Source organism: Balearica regulorum, chromosome 4 (assembly GCF_011004875.1).
Source record: "Balearica regulorum gibbericeps isolate bBalReg1 chromosome 4, bBalReg1.pri, whole genome shotgun sequence".
In the NCBI taxonomy this organism is placed as follows: Eukaryota; Metazoa; Chordata; class Aves; order Gruiformes; family Gruidae; genus Balearica; species Balearica regulorum.
In genome coordinates, this window is record NC_046187.1 from 33,323,863 (window position 1) to 33,346,982 (window position 23,120).

Sequence of the window (23,120 nt, forward strand, 5' to 3'; positions counted from 1 at the left end):
AGAAAGTGTTGCTAACTTGAAGAACACAGTATTAATAACTTGCCACTTATGCAAAGCTACAGAGGAGATTTAAAAACAAAACAAACCACACAGTTACTTCAGAAAAGGACTTTTTTGCCCTCCCCCCCCCTTTTTTTTTTAAACACAACAGATAAAAAATACTTGTCGGTGAGAAGCCTCTGGAGGTGCTGAATAGTCTTTTTTAAAGGTTGAAAATAAATAGACTATATCTGGTTCAAATTAATATAATATCTTAATTACAACAGAAAGGTATACTAATCAGGTCTTTTCCGGAAACCTTCCACCACAGCCTTCATCAGCGGTGTAACAGCAGGGATGTTAATACAGGGAGGGCATTAGCATTTTACCACTGCTCTGACTCTGCCCACAGCAGGCGTGCAGCACACCAACTCTGTCAGGGCTCAGTTTAGCTCCACGTGCACTTCCACTGCAATTGCTGATGGCTGCAGTTACTGCAGTGGGATGAAGAATAGGGGGATTTGAAGGAGAAAAGAAAGGACAGTCAAAAAGAACATGGATGAAAAATGTCCTCCCTCTACAGTCATTCTAAAAACTAATTAAGACTAGAAATGAATGTTGCTCTGACTGAACTGGTTTTTGAAATAGTTGGCTAGTCTAGAATAAACAATGCCTATTTGTCTGATTTCAGAAACAGTTCAAATGTGGCTTGGCGCCTATCCACACAGCTAGCAAAGCTGCGTTAGAAAATGTTTCTATCACTTGTATTTCACTGTGCATTCTCAGCAGAAAAGGATTCCGATTTTCCTTCAAAACACCCCATCATAATACAGCCTTATCTTTAAGAAACACTTTTAGTTTTATATTCCTCCCAGATATACCCCAGACTCCTTTTTTAATTCCTTGTAACTCAAGTCTCTTTCTTTTGGATGTTCATTTTTGAAGCTTTATTCTTCTGCTTTCATTGCTGTGAATAACTACAATCTTTAGAGTTTTATTTTAATCATATTTAGTATCGGACAGGAAGGAGACTGAAGTCTGGTAGCAAGAATCTGTAATCTTCTGGAGTAACAAAAACTTTCTATACTCACAATTCAATATTTACTTAAGTTTTATAGCAGGAAATTAGGAAATCTATAAAGCATGCATACTCAAGTATCAGTAAGAACCAAAAGCAACAAGTTAAGTTCATTCTTCTGTTGGCAAGAACATTTTGACCCATTGCAATTTGCTTCAAAATCTGATGAGCACTTTCAGATAAGAGCAAGTAATTTTGGCTAGAAATCATAGGAGTCATCATGTAAGCAAAAGTTCAAGTGTTCTGTGCAATATGAGGACAAAAAGGGTATAGAAAAGATTTTAAAATCAAGTGCAAAGAACAAAGAAGCAAAACCTTTCATGAAACCAACCTAGTGAAGTTGAAGTATGGATACATTAAGAGCAAGGCAGTTCAAGTACGCAACTATGTGTAATTTAGAACCCAGGATAACACAGTTCTGTTAGAAAATTTATGAGCTCACAGGCAAAACAAGCAGATAGTTTTTCTTCTCCACTTTCCATTAACAGGTCACCCATCAACAACCTTTTGGCAAAGCACTACCTTTCCTACCCCCTGGAGAGTTTGATTCACATTTAGCTTAGAATTATTTAAACCCTTTAGAAACATGGAAAGGGGAGTGGATGTAGAATTTTTTAATTTTTTTTTCCATGAAGCCCTGTAAAGGCACTGCAAAATTCGTAACTTTGTTACACATTAAACCTCAGTAATTTAAATAAGATGCTGTTCTTGGGGCAGATTGTGAGTTTGCCCATACCTTACACTGAGCTAACTCCTCCCGGTTCCAGGCAGTAATTTCTGGTCTCTTGTCCTGTCTTACAAAGAGGGAAGTGATAAGGTTACTAATATCCTCCTCCGCTCCACAGTTAATGACACATTTTCTCTCAAGCCATCCAAATAATTAACATAACCAAATCTAATTTAATTCTACTATTTGACAAGGTAGGAGCTGCAGCAATTACTCTACTGTATGGAGTCTCTGCCTCTTTCCCACCTCCTCCTCCTGCCCATAAGGCACAGCAATGAACCAGAGCACACACAAAATCCCTGCAAATGCACGCATCAAGGCAAAATGAAGAGGGAAGAAGTTTAATCCACGCAGGATCTCTGATCTTGGTCCCAGTGCGACTTCCCTGCCAGTTATATCAGAACACCTGAGGGGATAGCGTGACAATAACAAGCCCCTGGGGCTGGGAACAGCAGCTCCTGCTTCACCCTGCAATGTATATAAGCAAAGTCCAAACTCATATTGCTGGAAGAAAACAGTGCAGACAGCAGGAAGTTTCAGAGCATTACAGACTCTGACAAACAATAGTTCCAACACCACGTCAGCCATACCTCATATGGAATAAGTAAAGATGCAAACTATTCATCCATCCCCTACAGGATTTAGCATGCAGGAGCGGACAACCGGAGCAACTCCTCTGACATCTGCACATTTATCCTAGACCTTGCTCACTGTTAATTTAAAGCACAAACTTTCATTTCCAGCTAAGGCAGCAGCTTCATTGAGCTTTATCTGCCAGCCCCTCAAAAGGTAGAACTAACCCACCTCTGTCAGGCCCTCTGCACACCCAAACAAACCCACTCAACAGGCTCAGAAGGGATCTGTAAGCTGCTGTACCTGCTATGCTGGAAGCAGTTGGGTACTTTAAGTCAGCAGTAATATGAAAAGGGTCCCATGGGTCACCATTTCTGAAAGATAAAGAACCTGGAGTGGTGTGTTTGAAGTTGTTGAACATATACTCACTCCTCCTGGCAGGTTTTATTCTGGGTTTCAAGGACAAGTTTTCTAAATATAAGCACTCGAGGAAAACGCTTCAAAAGCATATTTTAGGTCTGTGTATTGGGGAAATAAAATTCCCACAAACTAGACCGGGCAAAGAGCTGTAAACTGCTTAGCAGAGTAAGTGCACTTACTGTGTATGGTTACTTACATAGTCTCTCCCTCATTACGGGCTCTGCTCTGACACTTTTACTTGCACTGAGCAGTGTCTCTCTTCAAACACAACTTCAGTGTAGCTGCAGTATTTCGCAAAGGTCCGCTCCTGCGGGGTGACTCCTGACCTAACACAGCAATCATGCGAGTATTGCCTGAACAGTCCCCACACAGCAGAGAGGGGAGGTGCTGTTCAAGTGGAATAAAGCTCAAATCACACAGGCATCTCCAAACAAGCAGGCAGGGATCTGTGTGTGCCTGGAGAAGGATAGCATTTAGTGGCACACATTACCCAAGAAAAGATGCCAGGAGGTTTTGGGCTACCTTTTCACCCACATGTCTTTTAGCTGTTTCAGGAGCAGCTGTGGCTCCAGCCCAGCTGAGGGCACCTCACGGACACATTCCCACCAACCAGCTGATGGTGAGCCAGCTCTGCTGCTGAGTGCAAACAGGCAGAGGAGTGCTGGGCTTTACCTGCCTCTGCAGAGCACAGGCAGTACTGACTTGTGACTGCTCCCTCCTGCTTGTGAGCATCTCCATAGCCATTTGGAGGGGGAGGTATCCCCAGGCTATCTACAGTCTTCTGCCCTACAGATTGTGGTACTGCTTGGGATATAAAAGACATCCCAAGCTACAGTCCTGTCTCAGCATCTTTCCTTCATCCGCTTCCACCAGTCTCCTATTGGCTTGCACGAGATTCTCGGCAGGAATCGAGCAATCCTCTACAATGCCTGCTCCCTTTATCAGAACCTTTGGTTTCTTTATCTAAACTGACGTAACAATGAATATTCTACACGAAAACTGATTGCACTTCTTCCATACATCACTCTAGACATACACAAAAGCCTGGGGGGGGGCGGGGGGAGAATGAAGAAGAATGATCACTTGTTCTAAAAAATGAATATACTGAAGCATCTGCTGCAAAGTCTCAAAATTTATCCTTCACATCATGTTATACGAAGCTTTGCTTAAAGTATTAGTCCTTAGGTTCACACACCTGTGTAAAAGCTTTTTAACATATTTTTAATTGTGATAGTTATTGACTCTTACACACACAAACACAAACAGTTAAAATGTTGCTACTTTTAATGTCTTGTGACTTCTTGGAATGGGAGCCAAGAATTTTTAAATAGCTGATGTTGAAATTACTGTGAGGCAAAACACTAGTTTAATAAAAGGCATCATATATTCCTTTCAGTTACTGTAGAAATCGTGCCACCTTTATAACAGCCAGTGTACTACAGCATAACATTTTTTAAACCTATTAGAAGACATTATTCCAAACACAAAATGTTTAAAACGCCACCTAAATGATTTCACTGCAGACAGTCACAGAAAGATGTTAGTAATTTTATTGTTAAATTACAGGTGGTACAAAAGATCAGATGTATCACCACCCTGATAGCAGGCCAATGACAGACCTATTAGTTCAACCAAAAAGCTCCCAAAGTTAGGACAGAAGAGTCACAAGCTATCCCATCTTCATGATGTGGATACAGTAGACAGAACTGTATTAATCCTGTGGATTAAGTAACTCTATGCTGAAAATGCAGCCAAAGTAATCAGCCTCTTCAATGCCTTCACTGCAGAGGACTTCCAGTCCTCCAACTGATACATCTGAATTAGATTACACAGACTCCAGGTGCAGTTTCCCCTAGAGAAGCAGAGACTCTGCAGCCAGCAGTCCCACCTTCCCTACGCTCACAATTTCTACCAGCTCTCTTGTGTTGCTGCTGACTTGGTCACAAGTCTGCTGGATCAGCCATGTGATTTTGCTAAAAAACAAACAATCCCATCCCAAACATCCCGATTAGTTTTCAGCCAGACAGGCCAACTGCTCCAGCTGGCTGCAGAGCCACATGAGCACCAGGGTGACACTGGAGAAGCAGTGGGAGTGGACAGCCAGGGAGGCCAGAAGCCATCCTGGGGGTAAGCAGCTCAGCCTCTACTCACAAAAACAAACCTTAAGTCCATGACTCTGAAGCTAATCTGACAGCAAATCACCAAATGCTGGCTACGCCTCAGGTCAGCTGTTCTTCTCACCCTTCAGTATCAGTTGATCCACTCTTTTTTTTTCCTGTTAGTGCTGGTCATCCAGATTGGCTCACTGGGAGATCAGACAAGCACCAGAAAACAGCAGCTGGCAGCAGTCTGGCACCACAGTGGTGTCTCTGTAAAATGAAGATGCACTTTCACGTTCTCTGCTAAATCATGGGGTATTGTCATGGCCCTGCGGGTACAGACGGCTAATAAAGATCCAGTCACCTAAGAAATCACATGCTCAACAGTACAGATCTGGTCACCTGAGAAATCAAGACTCACCCTGGTACAGCTTCACTTCTCTCTTGCGTCCAGCCCCAAAAGCAAGTAATCCTGACCCAGTAGTTAAGTCCGGTGATAATTCAATCTGCATCGCTATGCTGAGGATGTCTGCTCCTGCATTACTTAATGAATGCCACAACTGTGAATTCCCACTGTCTGGGCAAGCAAGGATGCAGTTAGGAAGCAGCTAAAATCCAGCTGCTCAGCTAATTAAAACAGCTCACGTTGATCAGCATAGGGAAATCCTTTCAGGAATTGCTCTCTAGCTGTTTCTTCAACCACTTATTACATATTCATGTGCTTGTCACTGTCATACTCAGGGATCATATTTTAGCAACTGAACCTTCAATTTTAAGGCAGAACACAGGCAGGAAGTCAAAGCAGATCATGGCAGCAGATGATAACATTTCACACACTGATTCTCATAGCAAACTAGAAGTCATGAGGTTGCAACAGCATCCACACTTAATGATGTCCAGCTTGGATCTTGAAGCTGAAACACCTCCCAGATTTTTGTGAATCTGAGTCACTCAGCTTGTGAGTACCCTGAATTAACTCTTTCCCAATCCAGAGCTACAGCCATGCTAGATAGATTTCCCCTAGCATTTTCTTTCAGACAACAACCTGAGCTGAACTGCATCTTGCCCCTGAGGATGACTGTATGAACATGCCCATTCCAGAAAGGGAAATCCTCAGAGCATGATTCAAGTTATTCTCAGTCTTCATTATATACTTACTGATTTCAGCTCCCAATAAAATGTATGTTACAAGAACGGCGGGCTCTGCTTATTGAAGAGTTTGGCCCTCCTGTAACAGCTAAGAAGATTCTCCTCTATACCATTTATCAACACATTTTTACTCACTGTTGTGATAAGCCTGCTAATATGTTTTGATTAAAATTAATAAATAGTATTTATGCTTTAGTGACAATTTAACTTTGGTAGTAAATATTTTAGCAGTAGAAAGCACCTGTAATTTTAATAATACCATAATAGCAATGTAGCACTGTAAACGTAAATGCAAGTATCACTGAATTGTCATAGTGATAGTGACAGGATATTTGGGCCCAGCCAGCAATATATTCAGACACAAAAGTAAGGGTTAAAAAACTGAAGAGAAGACCCATCTCTTTCAGATGAAACAACTTAGCTGTAAATCGCATCACAGATGATTAAAACTTGGTTTAATCATGAAGGATGAGCAGGACAAATGCATAAAGAAAACGTGTTGATCTGGATCCACAGGATTCGAGATATCTTTACAGTGCTTTAACTATTATAAAGTACAGGTATTAGATTTTCTTCAAATAGTCTGTGTACTTCATAGAACATATAAGTATAGTCTTAAGGTTATCTTTACAGTTTTGTTAAGGGGGAAAGTGATATGTGAGTGTCCTCATATGACTAGAAGCATTAAAAATTATTACTAACAAAACAGATATCACTTGGCTTTACAACAGTGAGTATTTTTAATCCCTACTAAACCAGTTACCTCCAGATCAACAAAGAAAATAGAATAAGGGGGGCAGAGGGAAATCACCCATAGTAGTCAAAAGATGGATTGAGAGCAGCCCTGAGGAGAAGGATTTGGGAGCGTTGGTGGACGAGAAGCTCAACATGACCCAGCAATGTGTGCTTGCAGCCCAGAAGGCCAACTGTATCCTGGGCTGCGTCAAAAGCGGCGTGACCAGCAGGTCGAGGGAGGTGATCCTGCCCCTCTACTCTGCTCTTGTGAGACCCCACCTGGAGTACTGCGTCCAGCTCTGGGGTCCCCAACATAAGAAGTACATGGAGCTGTTGGAGTGAGTCCAGAGGAGGGCCACAAAGATGCTCAGAGGGCTGGAGCACCTCTTCTATGAGGACAGGCTGAGAGAGTTGGGGTTCTTCAGCCTGGAGAAGACTCCAGGGAGACCTTACAGCAGCCTTCCAGTACCTGAAGGGGGGCTACGGGAAAGCTGGAGAGGGACTGTTTACAAGGGCATGGAGTGACAGGACAAGGGGTAATGGCCTTAAGCTGAAGGAGGGTGCATCTAGTTTCTTGTGTAAAAATAATCTGTAAGATACATGCTCATTTACTTCAACTACTGTACATCCTTTGAGGAGGAAACTAGTGCATGAGTATGAGGAAGGAGTTCCTGGGGAAACCTGAGGCATCTTAAGACCTCCAGCACATGGATAATTGAGTCTCACTTCCAAGGGAGTACCAAATAGCTTCTACACTCAGCAGTTAAAACAGTATCCGGAAATAGTGAGGAAACAAAAGGAATTTCCCCATTGTTTTAATTATAGATGTATGTCGAGAGCAAAGACATTCGTTGTGAAGGGACAGTCTATAAAACAGATGTGTTAATACATATGCATCAAATATAACGAAGTCGTAACTCAGCACTTAAAAACAAGAAAGAAAAACTCTTCTACACTATAAATGTGAACCAGCAGCCAAAAAATGCGTGTAAGAATATTACAAGGTCATCCATATAAAGAGACATACTGGCTTCAAACTGGCCATCTATAACTCTAAATGAAACAAATTATTTAAGAAGCAGCAGAAACACTCATTTTCAGTCCTCCCATGTTACAGCCTCACAAAAGTAAAACTATCTTCATGTGTGATCACATCTTGTTCGAATGGACTCTTGACTCACCCAGTTACACCCGACAGTATATGAGGTCCGTGAACTTGTAACAGTGGCCCTTACAGAATGCACAATGCACAGAAATTGTAAAATAAAATCTCATAACCACACCCTTCACCAGACCTGTCTTTCCAGAAAGTGCCCTGCATGAAGCTCCATCAGAGAAATAGCATGTTTGCCTATACACTTTTCCCTTGCCCTTCCTCCAAAAACACTGAAACATTTCCTTTTCTTCTCTACCACAGATATTGACAAAGCTTTTGGTTACAAAAAACAGAAAATTATTCCTCAGAAACTTGCACTACATAACAACAAACCATATATTCATACATCTGTAGGTCTACAATGTTTACCTCTGAGTTTAAATATGACCTTAAAACACAGTTCTTTTTATTCATTCACAAAGATCCGGCAACTCTGAGATTAAGGTCAACCATTCCCAAAAGATATGCATGAAAGGTTATTTTTCAAGTCTTGTAATTCCAATTCTACAAGGATGTAGGTAAGGTATAGCATATAGGTAAAGGTAATATCTTTGTTGGCCCAAGCTGGGGAAAAACAGCCAAGTTTTTACATACTCAAAATCTTTTCTAAGGGTGAAACAGCATCAACCATCAGAGCAAAACAGATTTTTAAGATCACACCTACACCTCCAAAATCTGCATCTATCCAAACACTGTAAAACCCTGATAGATGGGCACAGCACTGAATTTACTGTAAAAGCACTCAAAATACCTACCCCAACAACCGAGAGAAAGTCTTTACCCACTGGGGACACTTCTCCAGTGAAACAGATCTCATCTTTGAGCAAGTCACCATGCAAAGGGACTACAAGACAAGAAGAACTTCCTCCACTCTCAGTCATATACCCTGGCTGTCTTACGACATCATGGACCTCAAATTATATAGCAAATCAGTAAATATTGCAGCCTCTAATGGATGGTTATAGCCTGGAAGAAATAATCACTATCATCACCTTTCCCCACTCAAGTAAATTTAGCTTCAGAAATAAACACCTTGCAGAACAGATTGAACCGGACCTTTCCGGAGCAACAGTCATAAGAAATGCCTTGCTGAAACAGTTCACAGCCATGGCAATCAATGCCCCTCCCTAGCCTGTAAGGATCCCCAAAACACATAGCTCTTTCATATGCTCCTCCATGTGCTTCAATCAATGCATCATATGCCATCAGGTAAATTAGGCAGAGGAAGTGAAGAGCCAGAAAGTATCAGGTTCAGCTTACTCAGGCAACTGAAAGAACAGAAAAAACAGGGACCAGTGGGGTTATCCTTCCCTCATAACAATCACTTCATCTCTAACCTCTGACCCTTGATCCCAAACCTTTACAAACTCAGAAAATATTTTAATTTTTTTTTTTTTTCCACTCTCCAGTGCAGCTTAAAGGCTCTGGATTCAGATAACAGGTAATTTCTCTAACCTCCAGTCTCAGCGATGCCCTTAACTCCAAAAGCAGTAAATTGTTCCTGTCCTTTTTCTCATGTCAGCCAACAACCTTATCCCCCTCTCCTCTTGCTAACATGCCTCTGTGCCTCCAAAAGTAAGACTGACCTTTTCCTTAAGACTGCCTAATTGATTAACGTGATCTAGTTAAACCTAGAACAATGGCATTTTAACTTTATCAAGAAGCAGCAAAGCTAGAGGGAACGACAGCTCAATCTCTTACACTACAGGATATAGAAAGCATTATATAAAAGTAGCAGTCACCAAGTTCGAAAGAGTCAAACAGACTTTTCAGCACACAACATGAGGTTAAACTGTGGCACTGCTTGCCACAAAACACTGTGGGTGCTAAAAGTGTGTATGAATTAAAAAAAACCTAAAGAAAACCCATTGGAGGCTATTAAATACAAAGCATCACATCTCTCAGAGGCCCCAGCCACACAAATCTGGATGCTGACAGAATGCATGGACACTTTCCAATGCACACTTGCTTTTTTCTTTATCTTCTTCTTAGGCTTCTACTTCACACATAAGCAAAGACAAAATAAGAATACTGGAGTAGGTGGACTTTTGGTCTGCTCCACAAAGGCCATTTTTACATCCTTAGTTGTCTTTCAGGGTGGAAGGAGGTTGCCTGTCTGAAGCTTCACCATTTTTTCCAGTTACTTTAGTTGTTCTAATAAGATAATTCATAAGATAAAAGGACAAATCTTGGGTTGTTTACTTTTTAAAGACATATGAAAATCCTGATTATTTTTTATGTGAAAATAATCTTGGCAATTTCTATTTCACACCCTCCAAGAACATTAATGATTTCATTTTATATCGCCATTCAAGTACATCTGTATTACACTAAGCAAAATACCTGTTTAGCACATGCAGCAATGCAGTTACCACACTAAGAAGCCCATTTTGTCAATTCAAATACTAACAGACATCATTTAAAAATCCTACAAAAGACAGTATGGGAATAGTAATTAAAGGAAATAGAGAGAACTGTATCATCATTTCAGATCTGTCCTAGATGGAAAAAAAATAAATGCTGTCATTAACATAAAGCATTGGTAGTCTGTTCACACTGTAAAATGTTCATTTAACAGAACGCATTTCCTGTCAACAGCCTCAGAAGGAAGAAGATAGATTGGGCAGTAATGCAAATAATCTTATGTCCTGTACACCAGTAAGATGTGGTGAGAAAGCCTCTCCTGCAGCTGTCATTACTACCTTGTCCCATGATACTGTCCTCTTCCTTCCCAACTGCCCAACCTTCCCCCATCAGAAGTACTACATGCTTTTAGCTATTCATGGACTGAGTAATTTAGAAGGGGCAGTGGAAACAAGGTAAGAAAACAGCACAATGGTCTTAAAAGCAGTTGCCCAAAAGAAACTGTATTCTTGGGAGAGGAGGGAAACTTCCTGAACCAGTCCAATCATAAAATGATATCAGGATTGTTTGAACCAATACTGTATTAATACCAGATACCAGTGTGTGAGGGGATGGGGAAGCAGAAGTCCAGATGACATGGAATAGAAGAATTATAATAGTAAAACCAAAGCTATTTCTTCCACTAAGCATTTATTCCAGGCAAAAATATTGCTTAATATAACATGAGATCACTGATGTACTTCTTTTGCTTGAACTAGATATTATGTTGAAGATCAAAAGAGAGATTTAACAAAGTAATCATTGTTTGTTGTTGGAACACTATGATTAGATTTGGACCTTCTCTTTAATTACAAGTCAACCTTTACCTCAAGCCTCAGGAGATGGGAATGTCCACCACACTCAGAACAGATGACAAACCTATGGTAACAACTCTCCCAAGATTAAGATGTGGCTATGCATACTTATAAAGACCATACTTACATGAATACTTCCGACATTTAGGGTTGTGTGGTCTAATTTCAGTCTTCTGTAGCAAGGGACCTGCTCGTGACCTGCCTTGGTTGCAGCCTCCAAGGGAACAGGCAACATGACTTTTTGTACCACTGAATCTCAGTTCTCTTCCTGAAGCTGAAGTAGCTGGAATCAGATACAAAAGCAGCTCATCCTTTTCTACACTAAGAGCTAGTACTAGCCCAGTTGAGCCTGTGGTTTGTCACAGATGGTCAAAACCAGGACAAGTCCCGTACATAAACATAGCCTAAATTCAAATGGTGATACCTGCACTGAATAAAATATGGCTTTTGAAAAGAGAAATTTTGTAGCAAAATCAGAAAAGCAATGTCTCACAAATGACAAGATCAGAACCTAAAGTACAGCTGTGCAAACCGCACAGCAAGCATTAGACAGAAATATAGCGAGAAGGAAGAAACTATCAATGTGACAGGCCTCACTAGGAATATTTTTCCCCCATGATATAGTGAAGATGCAACTGTAACATGCCTTGAAAGAGTACTTGATCAATAATTTCAATCTTCAACCTGCCAAACCAGATGCTACTTAAAGTAACTGATTATCTATACTAGAATGATCTGCAGACACCAAAGAATAACTTACAATGAAATGACAAAGTAGGTGAGACTACAGAAAAAGAGGACAAACAAAAAGGAAGAAGTAACAATCTTTTCTATCTCGTGCACATCAGAGTAAGAGGCCGTGGAAATCAACACAATATAACTGCGAACTGAGCTCTCCCACTCAAATTCCAGAGGTGAAGGAAAATGTAGATACTGACCTGAGCCTAGACAGAAACCTATGTAAATCTTTAGGGAAATAAACCAAAGCTCAAGTATCAGCTCCAGCACTGTTAAAATATCACCATGAAATTCTTTCAGAGAACACCAAACTGCTGCTACTTCTGAGCTGGAAGGTTACAAACTGCTGAGTCTACCTCCTCAGCCCTGACATATATCCCATTGGCTTCCCCTAGCAGCTCCTCCTTCTCTGTTTTCTTTGAGACTAATTGCAAATACCTTTGGGAAGAATTCTCTTTCCCATCCACCAGATGAATTTCATGTGCTATCTGTCATTGAAATGTCTTGGGGGAAAAAAAAGAATAGTCATAAAGAAGCAGAATTATAACCATGCCTGATTAATTTGGCCCATCATGTGTTACTTACAAATAGAGAATTCCAGTTCTCCCAACAGCTTCCATCCACCTCAGAGCAGGGTTAAAAGACAAGGCTACATGGTTGTTTTAAAGAGAATTATTGCCATTTTATAGGGAAAAAGTGAAATCTTCTCAAAATGACCTTTAAAAGGAAAGCTCCATGATTAAAAAAAACCTGTGATGTGTAATTGCATGATTCTGGAAAACACCTTTTCTAGAACTAAGACCTATTGTGCTTGTTTGTGCCCCAGACAATTCTCCTAATGCACAAGGAGAGTGGCCTTCTGTCTGGATGGTCCTCAGTAGCTTCTACAGGAGTCTCCTCTGAAAGGTGACGGGACAGTGAAACTTGCTCATGTACACAAGATGCCCAAAGCAACACTGAAATTCTTTCAGTGAAGAAGGAGGGTGAACCTTTTTCTTTTTATTCCTTTAACAACCACATCATTCTCAGCATTATTTTCCATTATGAATTAGCATAAGCACTGGAGAGCAGCCCAGACAACGGAAGGAGTTGTTCAGGGCACCAAAGCAAACAGTCCTTCAAAATTCCCTCTGCAGAAACCAGGAACAGAGTGCTCTTTTATTAAAACAAATCCCTCTTCTCTGTTCAGGAATAAGGAATCTGGAAGGCTGGCTAGTATGTGCCCTTCACAATAACTCTTTACCACTATCAATGAGATGAATAGCCAAAAATCCTCAACGCAACAGTGATGAATTAGCAGCATTAAAACAAACACCCACAGCAACAGGCTCTAGGTACTCACAGGATCCCTAATTGCCAACAACTAAGCTGAACCCATCTGCCATTTATTCTCTGTTCTACCTGTGATTTTTTTCCCTCATTTACAGGTAAGTACAAACTGAGCAGAGAAAATTAGCACTGCAAAGAATAAATTAAACACAATGATTTATTGTCGCAAAGAAGCTGTCAAAGAAATATGCTGCACAAAATTGCTCCATCTACTCCCAGGAGAAACATCTCTGACGTGCACAGCACGTGCTGCTGACCAGAAACACATGATAAACAAAAGACAGACACATAAGCAGATTCCAATCTCAAGTTTCACCAGTTTAAATCCATGCTTAACCAGTGGGATTGCACCATGGTCTGAGTGACTGAGCCCAAAATTTAGCTCTCAGAACGAAACAAATGGAGCCACATGATTCTGCAAAAGTCACAACACTGAGCCTCTGCTTCCAAATCTGCCATTGATTTATTGTCTGACTTGCAAGAATGGCTCTGCCCCTCTCTGCTGAGTCTGCTTCATCTGTAAAGTGGAGACACAGCTATTTTATTCCCTGGATATCAGCCTTCTGATCCAACTAACCACATGAGCACTGATAACAGCCCAAAGGAGGGAATAAGATCCTTCCTTCTGGATTAGCACAGGCTTAGCTCAGCTGAAACTGCACCCCAAGGGTTTGTGAAGGAGACTACTTTTTATCACATCAACTTCTAACCTACTGGGAATCTACAAAAGCAGGACCTTCCTCTTCTCACAACCTAAAAGTGTGCTTAGACTGAGGGTAACCTACTACTCCCTAACCTTAAAAATCATAAAAGCTAAATATAAAGAATAAGAACGTAACAGTAAAACAAGTGTCATCCCCCACCATTCGTTCGTTCTTTTACACACAATCCTTCCCTTTCAGATGGAGTGCCAGCAACGTTCAAAGTCTCAAAATTCAGATCTGTATTACAGCCTGTAACACTGGCTGGATGGGAAAAAGCCTGACATTTTCCTGTGTGGAACAGTTGCATTGACAAGGTAATGCAGACATTGCCAGTGGACAATACAAGGCTTCTCAACAACAGCAATGAAAAACTGTGTTTCAGGATGCTTGTGGGAATGAATCTGGTCCTTCTGGATATTAAGTAGTGCAGTGTTTGAACTAAAGAACTAGAATTAGACTGGTTCTTTTGACACTGTCTCCCACAGCATTATCACTTGGAAATCGAGTTAATGAGAGACACACAAGCAACCTATAAATGGGCTGAAAATAGGCAGGCTCAATCTCTCTGTCCTGGGAGTTTTTCAAGACTTATCTAGTGTTAGCATCTTCCCATTATCAGCAAGATGTATGACTACATGACCTGCAGAGGTCCCTTCCCACCTACATTTCCACCATTCTGTGATTTCTCAGTTCTGAAGCAGCAGTAGCATCACAAAAATTTCCATGCTGCCCATTTGACTAAGGCACAGCAGAGAAGCAGAGGTCTTCAGAAGGGTTACAAGAGCACCTCTCACTCCTTTCAATGTCCAATTCCAACACAATACCCTGGAATATAAATTTACCTAAAATACACAAAATCTATTAAATGGCCTATAAAATCAGCAGTGAAATTACTCCTGAGGACAAAATAACTCAAGTTGTTACGTGCACAAATGTCAGCAGCAATTTGTGAGAGGCTTCAAACTAGAACATCAGGCTTCAACGGTTAGGAGCTAGCAAGGTTTCTGTAACAGAAGGACTCTCATATTCCCCTTCAGATACGCAAAACCGGAATTAGTAAATGACTGACTGCAGACTGATCGTAATGGTTACAATATAGAAAACCCCATTACTGTCTGTTTTCTCAAGACCTCAAAAGCATATTGATTTGTAAAAGCACATCAGTTTAACTATCAAGTGAGGACAGTTCCACTACGTTCTCAGGCCTGTGCCTTAAGACTCCCTTCATGCTCTATTAAAGACTTAAGTTCTTAATTAAAAGGTATCTTTCAGGCTTCACAGATGATCTGGGAAAACACATTCTTAAGATGTAGTCAGACCATTACTGTAATATTTATTAAATATAATTTCACAAGATCAACATTATATTGCAGAGGAAATAGAAATGCAGGGAAGCTTTCACTAATGGAATTCTGCTACACAAAAAAAAAGTAAAACCAAAGAAAGATACAAAATACCATTCATAAAAATGATAGCTTGATTTACTAGATCCTCACTAAAGGCATCTGTAGCCCTTTGATCAGCCACTTCAAGTGCTTCTTTATAAAGGAACAAAAGACGGGTTGTGTCTGTATTGTTGACTTGATGTATTTAAAATAAAAAAGCCCAATTTAGTTCAATCAAATGAAGACAACCAGCTGTAAAAGAACTTTAGCACATTACAATTAACAGGCAGACTATATGCCAGTAAAACTTAGAATCTATTTCTAGAAATGGACTAATTATTTTCTTCTCCTTCCCCATTTTGAGGGCAAGCTTTCACAGTAAACTTCTAGATTTTAAAAATCAAAATCTTTTACTTGACTTCGATTGATACGCTACTAAATCTCTCAATAAATTGTTGCAGTGTTTAGCTACCCTCATCCTCTCATCTCCGAGGTCAAGGCAACTACAATGAATTGTATCACATTACAAGACTGTGTTTCAGGAGTTTTTTGATCCATAATCCTTATCCCAAAGGAAAAAAAAAAAAAAAGCATAATGAAATTAATTCAGTTCCTTCTATGAGCTTTACTCATGTTCAGGGATTACCTGTAAATATGTGGATACCTGAAATCTCCTATTCTATTACTATCATATAATTTTCAGTTTGAAAACATTTAGAGGCGTAACACTAAAGAGTCTACTTCTTTTGACCTAATTCACCTGTGTTACAGCAGTGGATGACCTGAAGCTATCACAGCCAAGAGTGTGCGACCTGAGAGTAAAATCAAGAAATAATGTTAATTACAGATCACTATTGCTAGTACAGACACATTTTTAATACTGGCGGAAATATAACAATTGAAGGATGGTTAATATTAGGTAATGAAATTAAATGTCTCTTGATAAAAATTTAACACACCAATACCTATTATTTGGATTCAGGGAACATCCGTTTTGATCTTACTAATGTGCTAATATTTAACAAAAAATCAGCGCAGAGTGGTACATGAAAAAGATATCCACAGGCCTTGTTCTGCTACTCCTCACTTTATCTAAACTCTCTTGCATGGCAGATGGTTGCTAATTGCCAAAAGAGGCTAAAGATAGTGCATTAATGCACATTTTCTAAGCGTTATCTAGTATCTGTTTCCCTTGTTTTAAACCATTACCTATGGTCTTTGGGTCATTCACTCCCCAGATTTCTTCCCAGTGTCATGCTAGATCCAGCATCACTACTGAGAACACTCTACCTTCCTGTAGCATTTCTCCCATACTAAAGATTTGATAGGTTAGTAACAAAACCAGAATACTTGTCAGACTTCCTGATACCACTATGAATATGTTTCACCCTGCATTATCTAAATGGCATCATCCTATAATAAAAGGAACTATATTAAAGACCATTTATATACTGTTCTGTCCAGAACAGATTTTATATGCTTCTCATTGCAAATGAATTGTCTGAGCTGTTTTAAAACTGTTCCTGTTCCATTGTATATCAGCTCTTCCTCCCTAGTACTGCAAAGACTCAAGCACAAGCTGATCTAGAAATACACAGACATAAAAACACATAAGAACATGATGTTGCAAAGGACAAGCTTTAGACCCCTGCAATCACAAGAAGTATTGTCATGTGATCTTTTTATTAAGTTGATCATGTTCCAGTCTAAAACTTAACCTTACAGAGCCTGAGGAGTTGGTGGTGGTGGTATTTGGGCTTCTTTTTTCTCTTCTTATCCCAGTGTTCCACATTTGTGATTAGAGTGGACAGACTTCTGGGCAAGATCTCACCAGGGCTTTGTATAAGATAAACTTCTACTTTTCTGTCTCTCTTGGAAACATCTACACCCACTATTTAATCTCAGTATATCTACCTTTCTTAAGGTTCATTGCATACGTCTTCATCTGGTCAGCTAGTATCCCCATGTCCACCTCTATTATTTCACAGAAATTCTAGTGCAGAAATTCTTGTTACTAGACTTTGAGTCCAAGTACAAAGACCAGCAGGGTCAGTTTTGTTCCCTTTTAGATTGTGAGAGGGACAGTATGCTGCACTTTTAAGAGATGCATCCCACAACATGCAGCTTAAAAAAAAAAGTAGACAAGATGCCTTTGAGCCATTGTATGTTCTCTTTCCCTTGTCATGAGCTGCTCCCAGAGAGGAAAGTGTCGTGGGTGTAGTAGTTCATAATAAAATGGCATAAGCCATAAAACCGTCCCCACTGGAACTCAAACAGCTCTGAAATGCTGCCCATGTTACAAGAGAAGTATGCTTTGCACTTTAATTAAGTCTTGCATACTTCACTATTTAGTTTTCCTCAGTTCTTACAGCAAAGGGCTCTGGTGTTCACGCGGCCACAGCTCTTTTCCCAGACATGCTATGGCCAGACTAGGGATAAGAATCTCACACAACAATTTGTCACCACAGGATTATGCTTCCAACTAGATTGAGAGATGAACCACAGAGTGTAGCAGTATCAATTAGCAGAGTACATCATCTAAGTAAGGCAGGCTGCTCCTGCTGTAGCCTAGAAGCAGCAGCGAGACATGTACAAACCACACTACCCTTTAAACAATGACTTTTCTTCCCCATAGTTCATCCTGGAAAGCAGAACTATCATGACACAATGGCCAGCATAATTGAGAAGGGGGCAGAAGATACATAGATATGGTTAGAAAGCACATGCACTACCAACAGGAATGGAAGACTATTGAAAGCTGTGTTTTTCTCAACATTACGAGTAACCTACATTATACTGTTAATTTCTCTGTGCTTTCCACGTGAGAATTTGGAATCTGTAACCCAGACAACTTAGGGCAGTGTTTTATTGTCAGGGCTGGCCCACATTTGAAATTCCAATTCCATGGAAAAAAAAATCTGAAGTTTTACTTTGCTTGTGGTTCCAAATTAGAACTTCTAATTAGAACACTCCAGAGCAAAGAGGTACTGGTGGGAAGGACCAGGTAGAAGAAAGGGGAACAGACTGAAACTATTTCAACCTTAAACTAAACGTTTTGATGAATTAGATTTCCTTTTGATAATGATTTGGATTTATTTGACTACTGCAATATGACATGATCTAATTAAAGTTCAAACATGATTTTAGACTATAACTGCATCATTTTAAGAAAAAAAAGTTAAGTATTTTTGAATTATAAAAAGAAAAACTGTGATTGATGTTTTAAGCAGATGTAAGTAATCAAGGACAAAGGCAACAATCCCCTCCCTGCAACTTAAACACACTGCTGGAAACAGCTACAGTGCTGTTGCAGTTATGGGAGGGAAGTGAAAAAGCATCCTCTCCTCCATCACATCACACAGTAGATACAACACATCAACTGTGCTATAAGAAGCAGCTACAGTTCCTTCTGTTCTTCTAGCTATAAAAGCTACCCCACTGTACTGTAAAAATGTAACAAAAAAAACCTAGACTATAAAAATCAAATGAAAAGGTCATGTCATGTCAGAAGGCTGGACACCAGGGGCATCCTTTGGAATGGCTTTTCACAAAGTAGCGGGACAGCCAGTGTTAGCTGGTCTGCTCTATCACTTCACTGCATTAAAATCCCATTATCCACCACAGGGTATGGATGAGATCTTATTCCCTGGTGGAGAATTGAGAGGGTGAGTTTGGAAATAAAGCAAAAGAGAAAGAGATTTTTTTAAAAGCGAGAGCACAAGAAGGAGAACTACAGAACACTCAGACTGCTGATGGAAATTCTAAATAAACACAAAATGTTTGTGTGTGTGTTTTGTTTAATACTCACTCATTTGCTTCTCTCAGTTTTGAAACCTTAACTATGACGGGATCAGAGTTAATGGAATAAATAATGAAGTGTTGCTATTCTTGACTGAACCAAGAATTATTTTCCTTGCTACAGAAGCAAACAGTCCAAAGAAGCAAAAGTCATGAGGGCTTCTTGTCTTAAACCACAGTTTTACCAAACAAGCCTGTACATGATACATAAACAAGCTTTTGGATTTTAAGTGCACACAATTACAGTACAGTAAGCCCTGCTAATTCCTTGGAAAACTTTGCCCATAAGGAATACAAAACAATTACCTTTAACACAAAGTTATTTTGGTATTTCATTACTGTTACCAAAACAGAGAAGTCGAAGAATGGCATTTTTATTTTTCTGGCTAATTTCCTAGTTCATCCCATAAAAGGAAAAAAATTAATAAAAAACGAAAAGAAGGGAAGAATAAATACAGAAATATGGTTCTTACCCTGAAGAGCGGCAGTCTGGTTTATTTCTTTCAGAGCGATCTGTGAGAAAGGAGGCATAGTATCAGCACAAAAGTTGGATGTTCTTCAGCAACACTAGTACAGAAGTCTTAAAAGAACTGTGACACTGTATGACTAGCAAAACCAAAAGCTGATTCTGTTGTAAAACTGTTTTTCTGCACTGGACTACTCTGCCTGAGACCAAGTAAAATTACTGCAAGTTTAACATTTGTTAAAATTCCTCTACTCAAAACACAGCGAATTTAATGTTTTGTATTAACGCTTTGGAAGCTTCCCGTCCCTTTAGCTGAAATGAATAAAACTTTAGTTTAGGGTAAAAATAAGGGAGAGGGAAGAGGAAAAAAGAAAAACCACATATTACTCAGTGCAAAAAAATCATTCCATGAATCACAGCTGGAAGAGTTCCCTGACAGGATGGGAGAAAAATCAGCAGTTGGTTGCAGCAACATCTGCAAATACACTGAATCCAATGCAGCCCCATCATTAACTCTTCAACTTCTGGGTGTTCTAGATACTGGATCTTTCTGTGTTTTTAGAAAGGATTTTGTTTATCCTGTGAATATTTCAAGTAGCTTATTTGCACTAACGAAACTGACCCACAAATAAAAATTTACACAGTACAATCATACTAACTTAGATAAACTTCTTTTGCTGAACAATTTATCAGTTGCTAAAACCATCTCTAGATAGATTTCTGAAAGGTTTTTTTTAATTTTTGAAAGCTCCGATATGCAAAGAAAGTATAAAATACTTCTCCTAGTAGTTAAGATTATCATACACGCATTACAAAATAACCACTGTGTTATTAGAGTTCACATATTGTCAGTTATATTGTAAGTCCAGAATATCTCTTATCGCATGACTTTAGAAATACCTGAAAGAAGCAATTGAGATTTGTGTCTTCCTACTATATATATATTCTAAAATTAGAGGGGGAGGTTCATCATTTATTACAGAAAGATCCACTATGCAATTAGAAGGATATTCTTATAGCTATATATAATCTCCACTGACCATGGTAATTTTGCTTCTGATTCTATCCGTGTATATTTTAAACAGAAAGCTATTTTTCCTGTGTTAGTAAACACTTTACTGAAAACCTTGTCTGTACAGAAGAATAAGAGTCTTCCTAAAAAAATTTTCATACTCACAGATTGTAGTTTTAACCTTAGAGCTCTGCATTTGAAGTAAAATCTGTTCTCTTAATAGCACATCTTTGTGTAGTTTTATCTCATGTACTGAAGAAGTATTTTCCCCTCCAAGTTTTATGTGCTTATTTGATTATGCTTTCATTAAAGTGGTAAAAAATTATTGCTTGTCAACAGTGCTCAAAGAAGTATCTAATGCTTTTTCCATTCATAAGTGCTCCTATCGAGCTGTCATAGCCACACAGTGTATAATTTGTTGTGTTTCTGACTCACAGCAATCCCCATTTCATCACACCGTGTGCTACTCTTAGCTAGAAACAGCATGGTATAGCTCAAACCAGAGTTGCAGCAACAGTTGTTCAAACACACAGAGAAAGGCTCCTTCTGTCCTTATAATTTGTTCATGTAACCTCCTTACCTGTGAGCACTGAAAAAAATAAGGCAGGACTTCCTACTGAAATCTGCTTGCCATCTGTTGCTTGTTATCAGTGTTCCCTGTTACGTACACAGCCACAGTCTAACAGTATTCAGACAAAACCATCCCAATTCTAAAAAGATTGTGCAAATAAAACAGCGACAAGGAAGAAAAGGAGTGAGGGCACATGTAAGCACAGTGTCTGGGAGCTCTCCCCCTCAGCCCACGTCCAGTTGGCAGATCCACCACAGCCCAGCCACACTGCTGCAATCTGCTCATTCAGGAAATCAATGCAATTCCCTTTTCCCTTTTGTTTTATTGACATGTTGAAACAGAAAATATTGCCTTTGTTTTTACACATTTTATTTACTGCAAAACTTAGTGAAAGCACATCATCCATATGTACGCTGGTCTTACTAAAAAGAACAATGTAATCCTATAAGCACGCAGTCAGCATTTTTAAGCTGAAATAAAACCTGCACCTGCTTAAGGTTATTGTGAACTTAATTTTTTAATATTTGATTTAGTATCAAGTGTAACAAAAGACTCAAAGAGCTGAATCTTTCGATTTAGTGCTTAAATTTTGCAATTCTAGATGCTGTTTTGGCATTATATACAAGCACCAATTCAAGTAATGTGACACCACACACCTCTAGAATATGAAAGCCCAGAAGAACAGGCAAATTTTTTTTTTTTGATACACACACACACATATATGTTACATTTAAACACACACACATGCAGACCCCATTCCTGCATTCCGCAGGCAAATCCTTGACTTGCAAAAGTTGGGTCACAAAAGTGCACGCACACAGCTGATTCTCTTTCACTCTATGCTTGTCACCTCAACAACTGAGATGTCTTTTTAATCTTTTCTAATGGAAATAAGCAAGAAGACCGCACAGATGCGAAGATCTGAAAATCAAATCCTGCACTACAGATTTTCCTCTATATCAAGGACATAAATTGCTATAAAGCGTTGATGTCTTTCTGGCACAATACTGTATATCCTTCAATTCTAAACTCTGGAAGTCAAAACTACGTGTCAGATTAGGAAACATTGAATGTTTGCTGGACTAGCATGCACAATGAACAAACAAGGCAGTCCACACTCCAGCACTGGAAATTTACAGGAAAAAATTCCACTTCCAGTGACAGATACTACCTTCCAGACACAGGTGAGACACCAGTACTATTCTCCCTACCCTCGCGTTGCTAAAGTAAATACAATTCCTTACTGCGTATGTAGCTGTAGTCAAATAGGCTACGAATTCTTAAGCCGCTAGTATTCACAAGCTAGAGAACTGGATTGTTTGATTCTAAGTTTATTTTGGTTAATGAACTGTTCTTGAAAATCAGCATCATCTCCCTAACATGATAGTTAAAGGAGAACAGTGTATAGTTCGGGCTTTGTGCTAGCATGGCAGATCTGCTGTTGATTCATTGACAACTACCCTAGAGGTGGTGCGGTGCTGTCATCTCTCTAATTTTACTACTGCAGATTTTGCCAGCTAGTTCAGATAGCTCAGACATACACCACAGACATTGTTGTTCCACAGACAGAAAAAAGTTCTTTCTGCCTGTCCTCCAATCCACAATTTGCATAGCCAGAGACTTGCAGTCTCTCAATCTGCAAGAACTGACCATCCTCCAACATCCAGCAGTCCAGACTGAAAGAGATTTTTCTCCACTTCATACCTGCATCTACTCTTTACAAAACCTTTGCTGCCCTTATACTAATACAGCCAGTGTGGGAGAAATATATTATTCTTGTTCAGCAGCAGGATACAGTGCAAGAAGTCAAGGAGCTAGCAGGTGAAGCAGATGAGGTGGAATAAGTCAGAGACTCCTGGCTGAAGTTGGGAAGACTGATCCCAAGTTTTAAGCACTACAGAAGAATCAAGAAAAATAAGGACACAAAGATCTGCTATTCATATCACAACTATTTGTCAAATCTAGTGTTTGTTTACAAAATCG

The 23,120-nt window shown here is 39.6% G+C and overlaps 2 protein-coding genes across 7 annotated transcripts in view; both read right to left on the reverse strand.

Moving 5' to 3' along the window:
- LOC104636651 (ribonuclease CL2) overlaps nt 1-23,120 on the reverse strand; it is a 222,871-nt gene that overhangs the window by 58,201 nt on the left and 141,550 nt on the right. The window lies entirely within an intron of this gene.
- Nucleotides 1-23,120, reverse strand: part of SH3D19 (SH3 domain containing 19) — an 86,391-nt gene that overhangs the window by 46,217 nt on the left and 17,054 nt on the right. For 2 of the 6 annotated variants that reach the window (XM_075751678.1, XM_075751679.1), the window contains exon 1: nt 19,562-19,895. The exons of 2 other annotated variants lie outside the window; for them this stretch is intronic. In XM_075751678.1, coding sequence (XP_075607793.1) covers nt 19,562-19,619 — 58 coding nt within the window. In that variant the 5' untranslated portion in view covers nt 19,620-19,895. Of the gene's footprint in view, nt 1-19,561; nt 19,896-20,731; nt 20,776-23,120 lie in introns of those variants that run through there. 2 more of the 6 variants (XM_075751677.1, XM_075751675.1) reach the window with 2 other exon arrangements.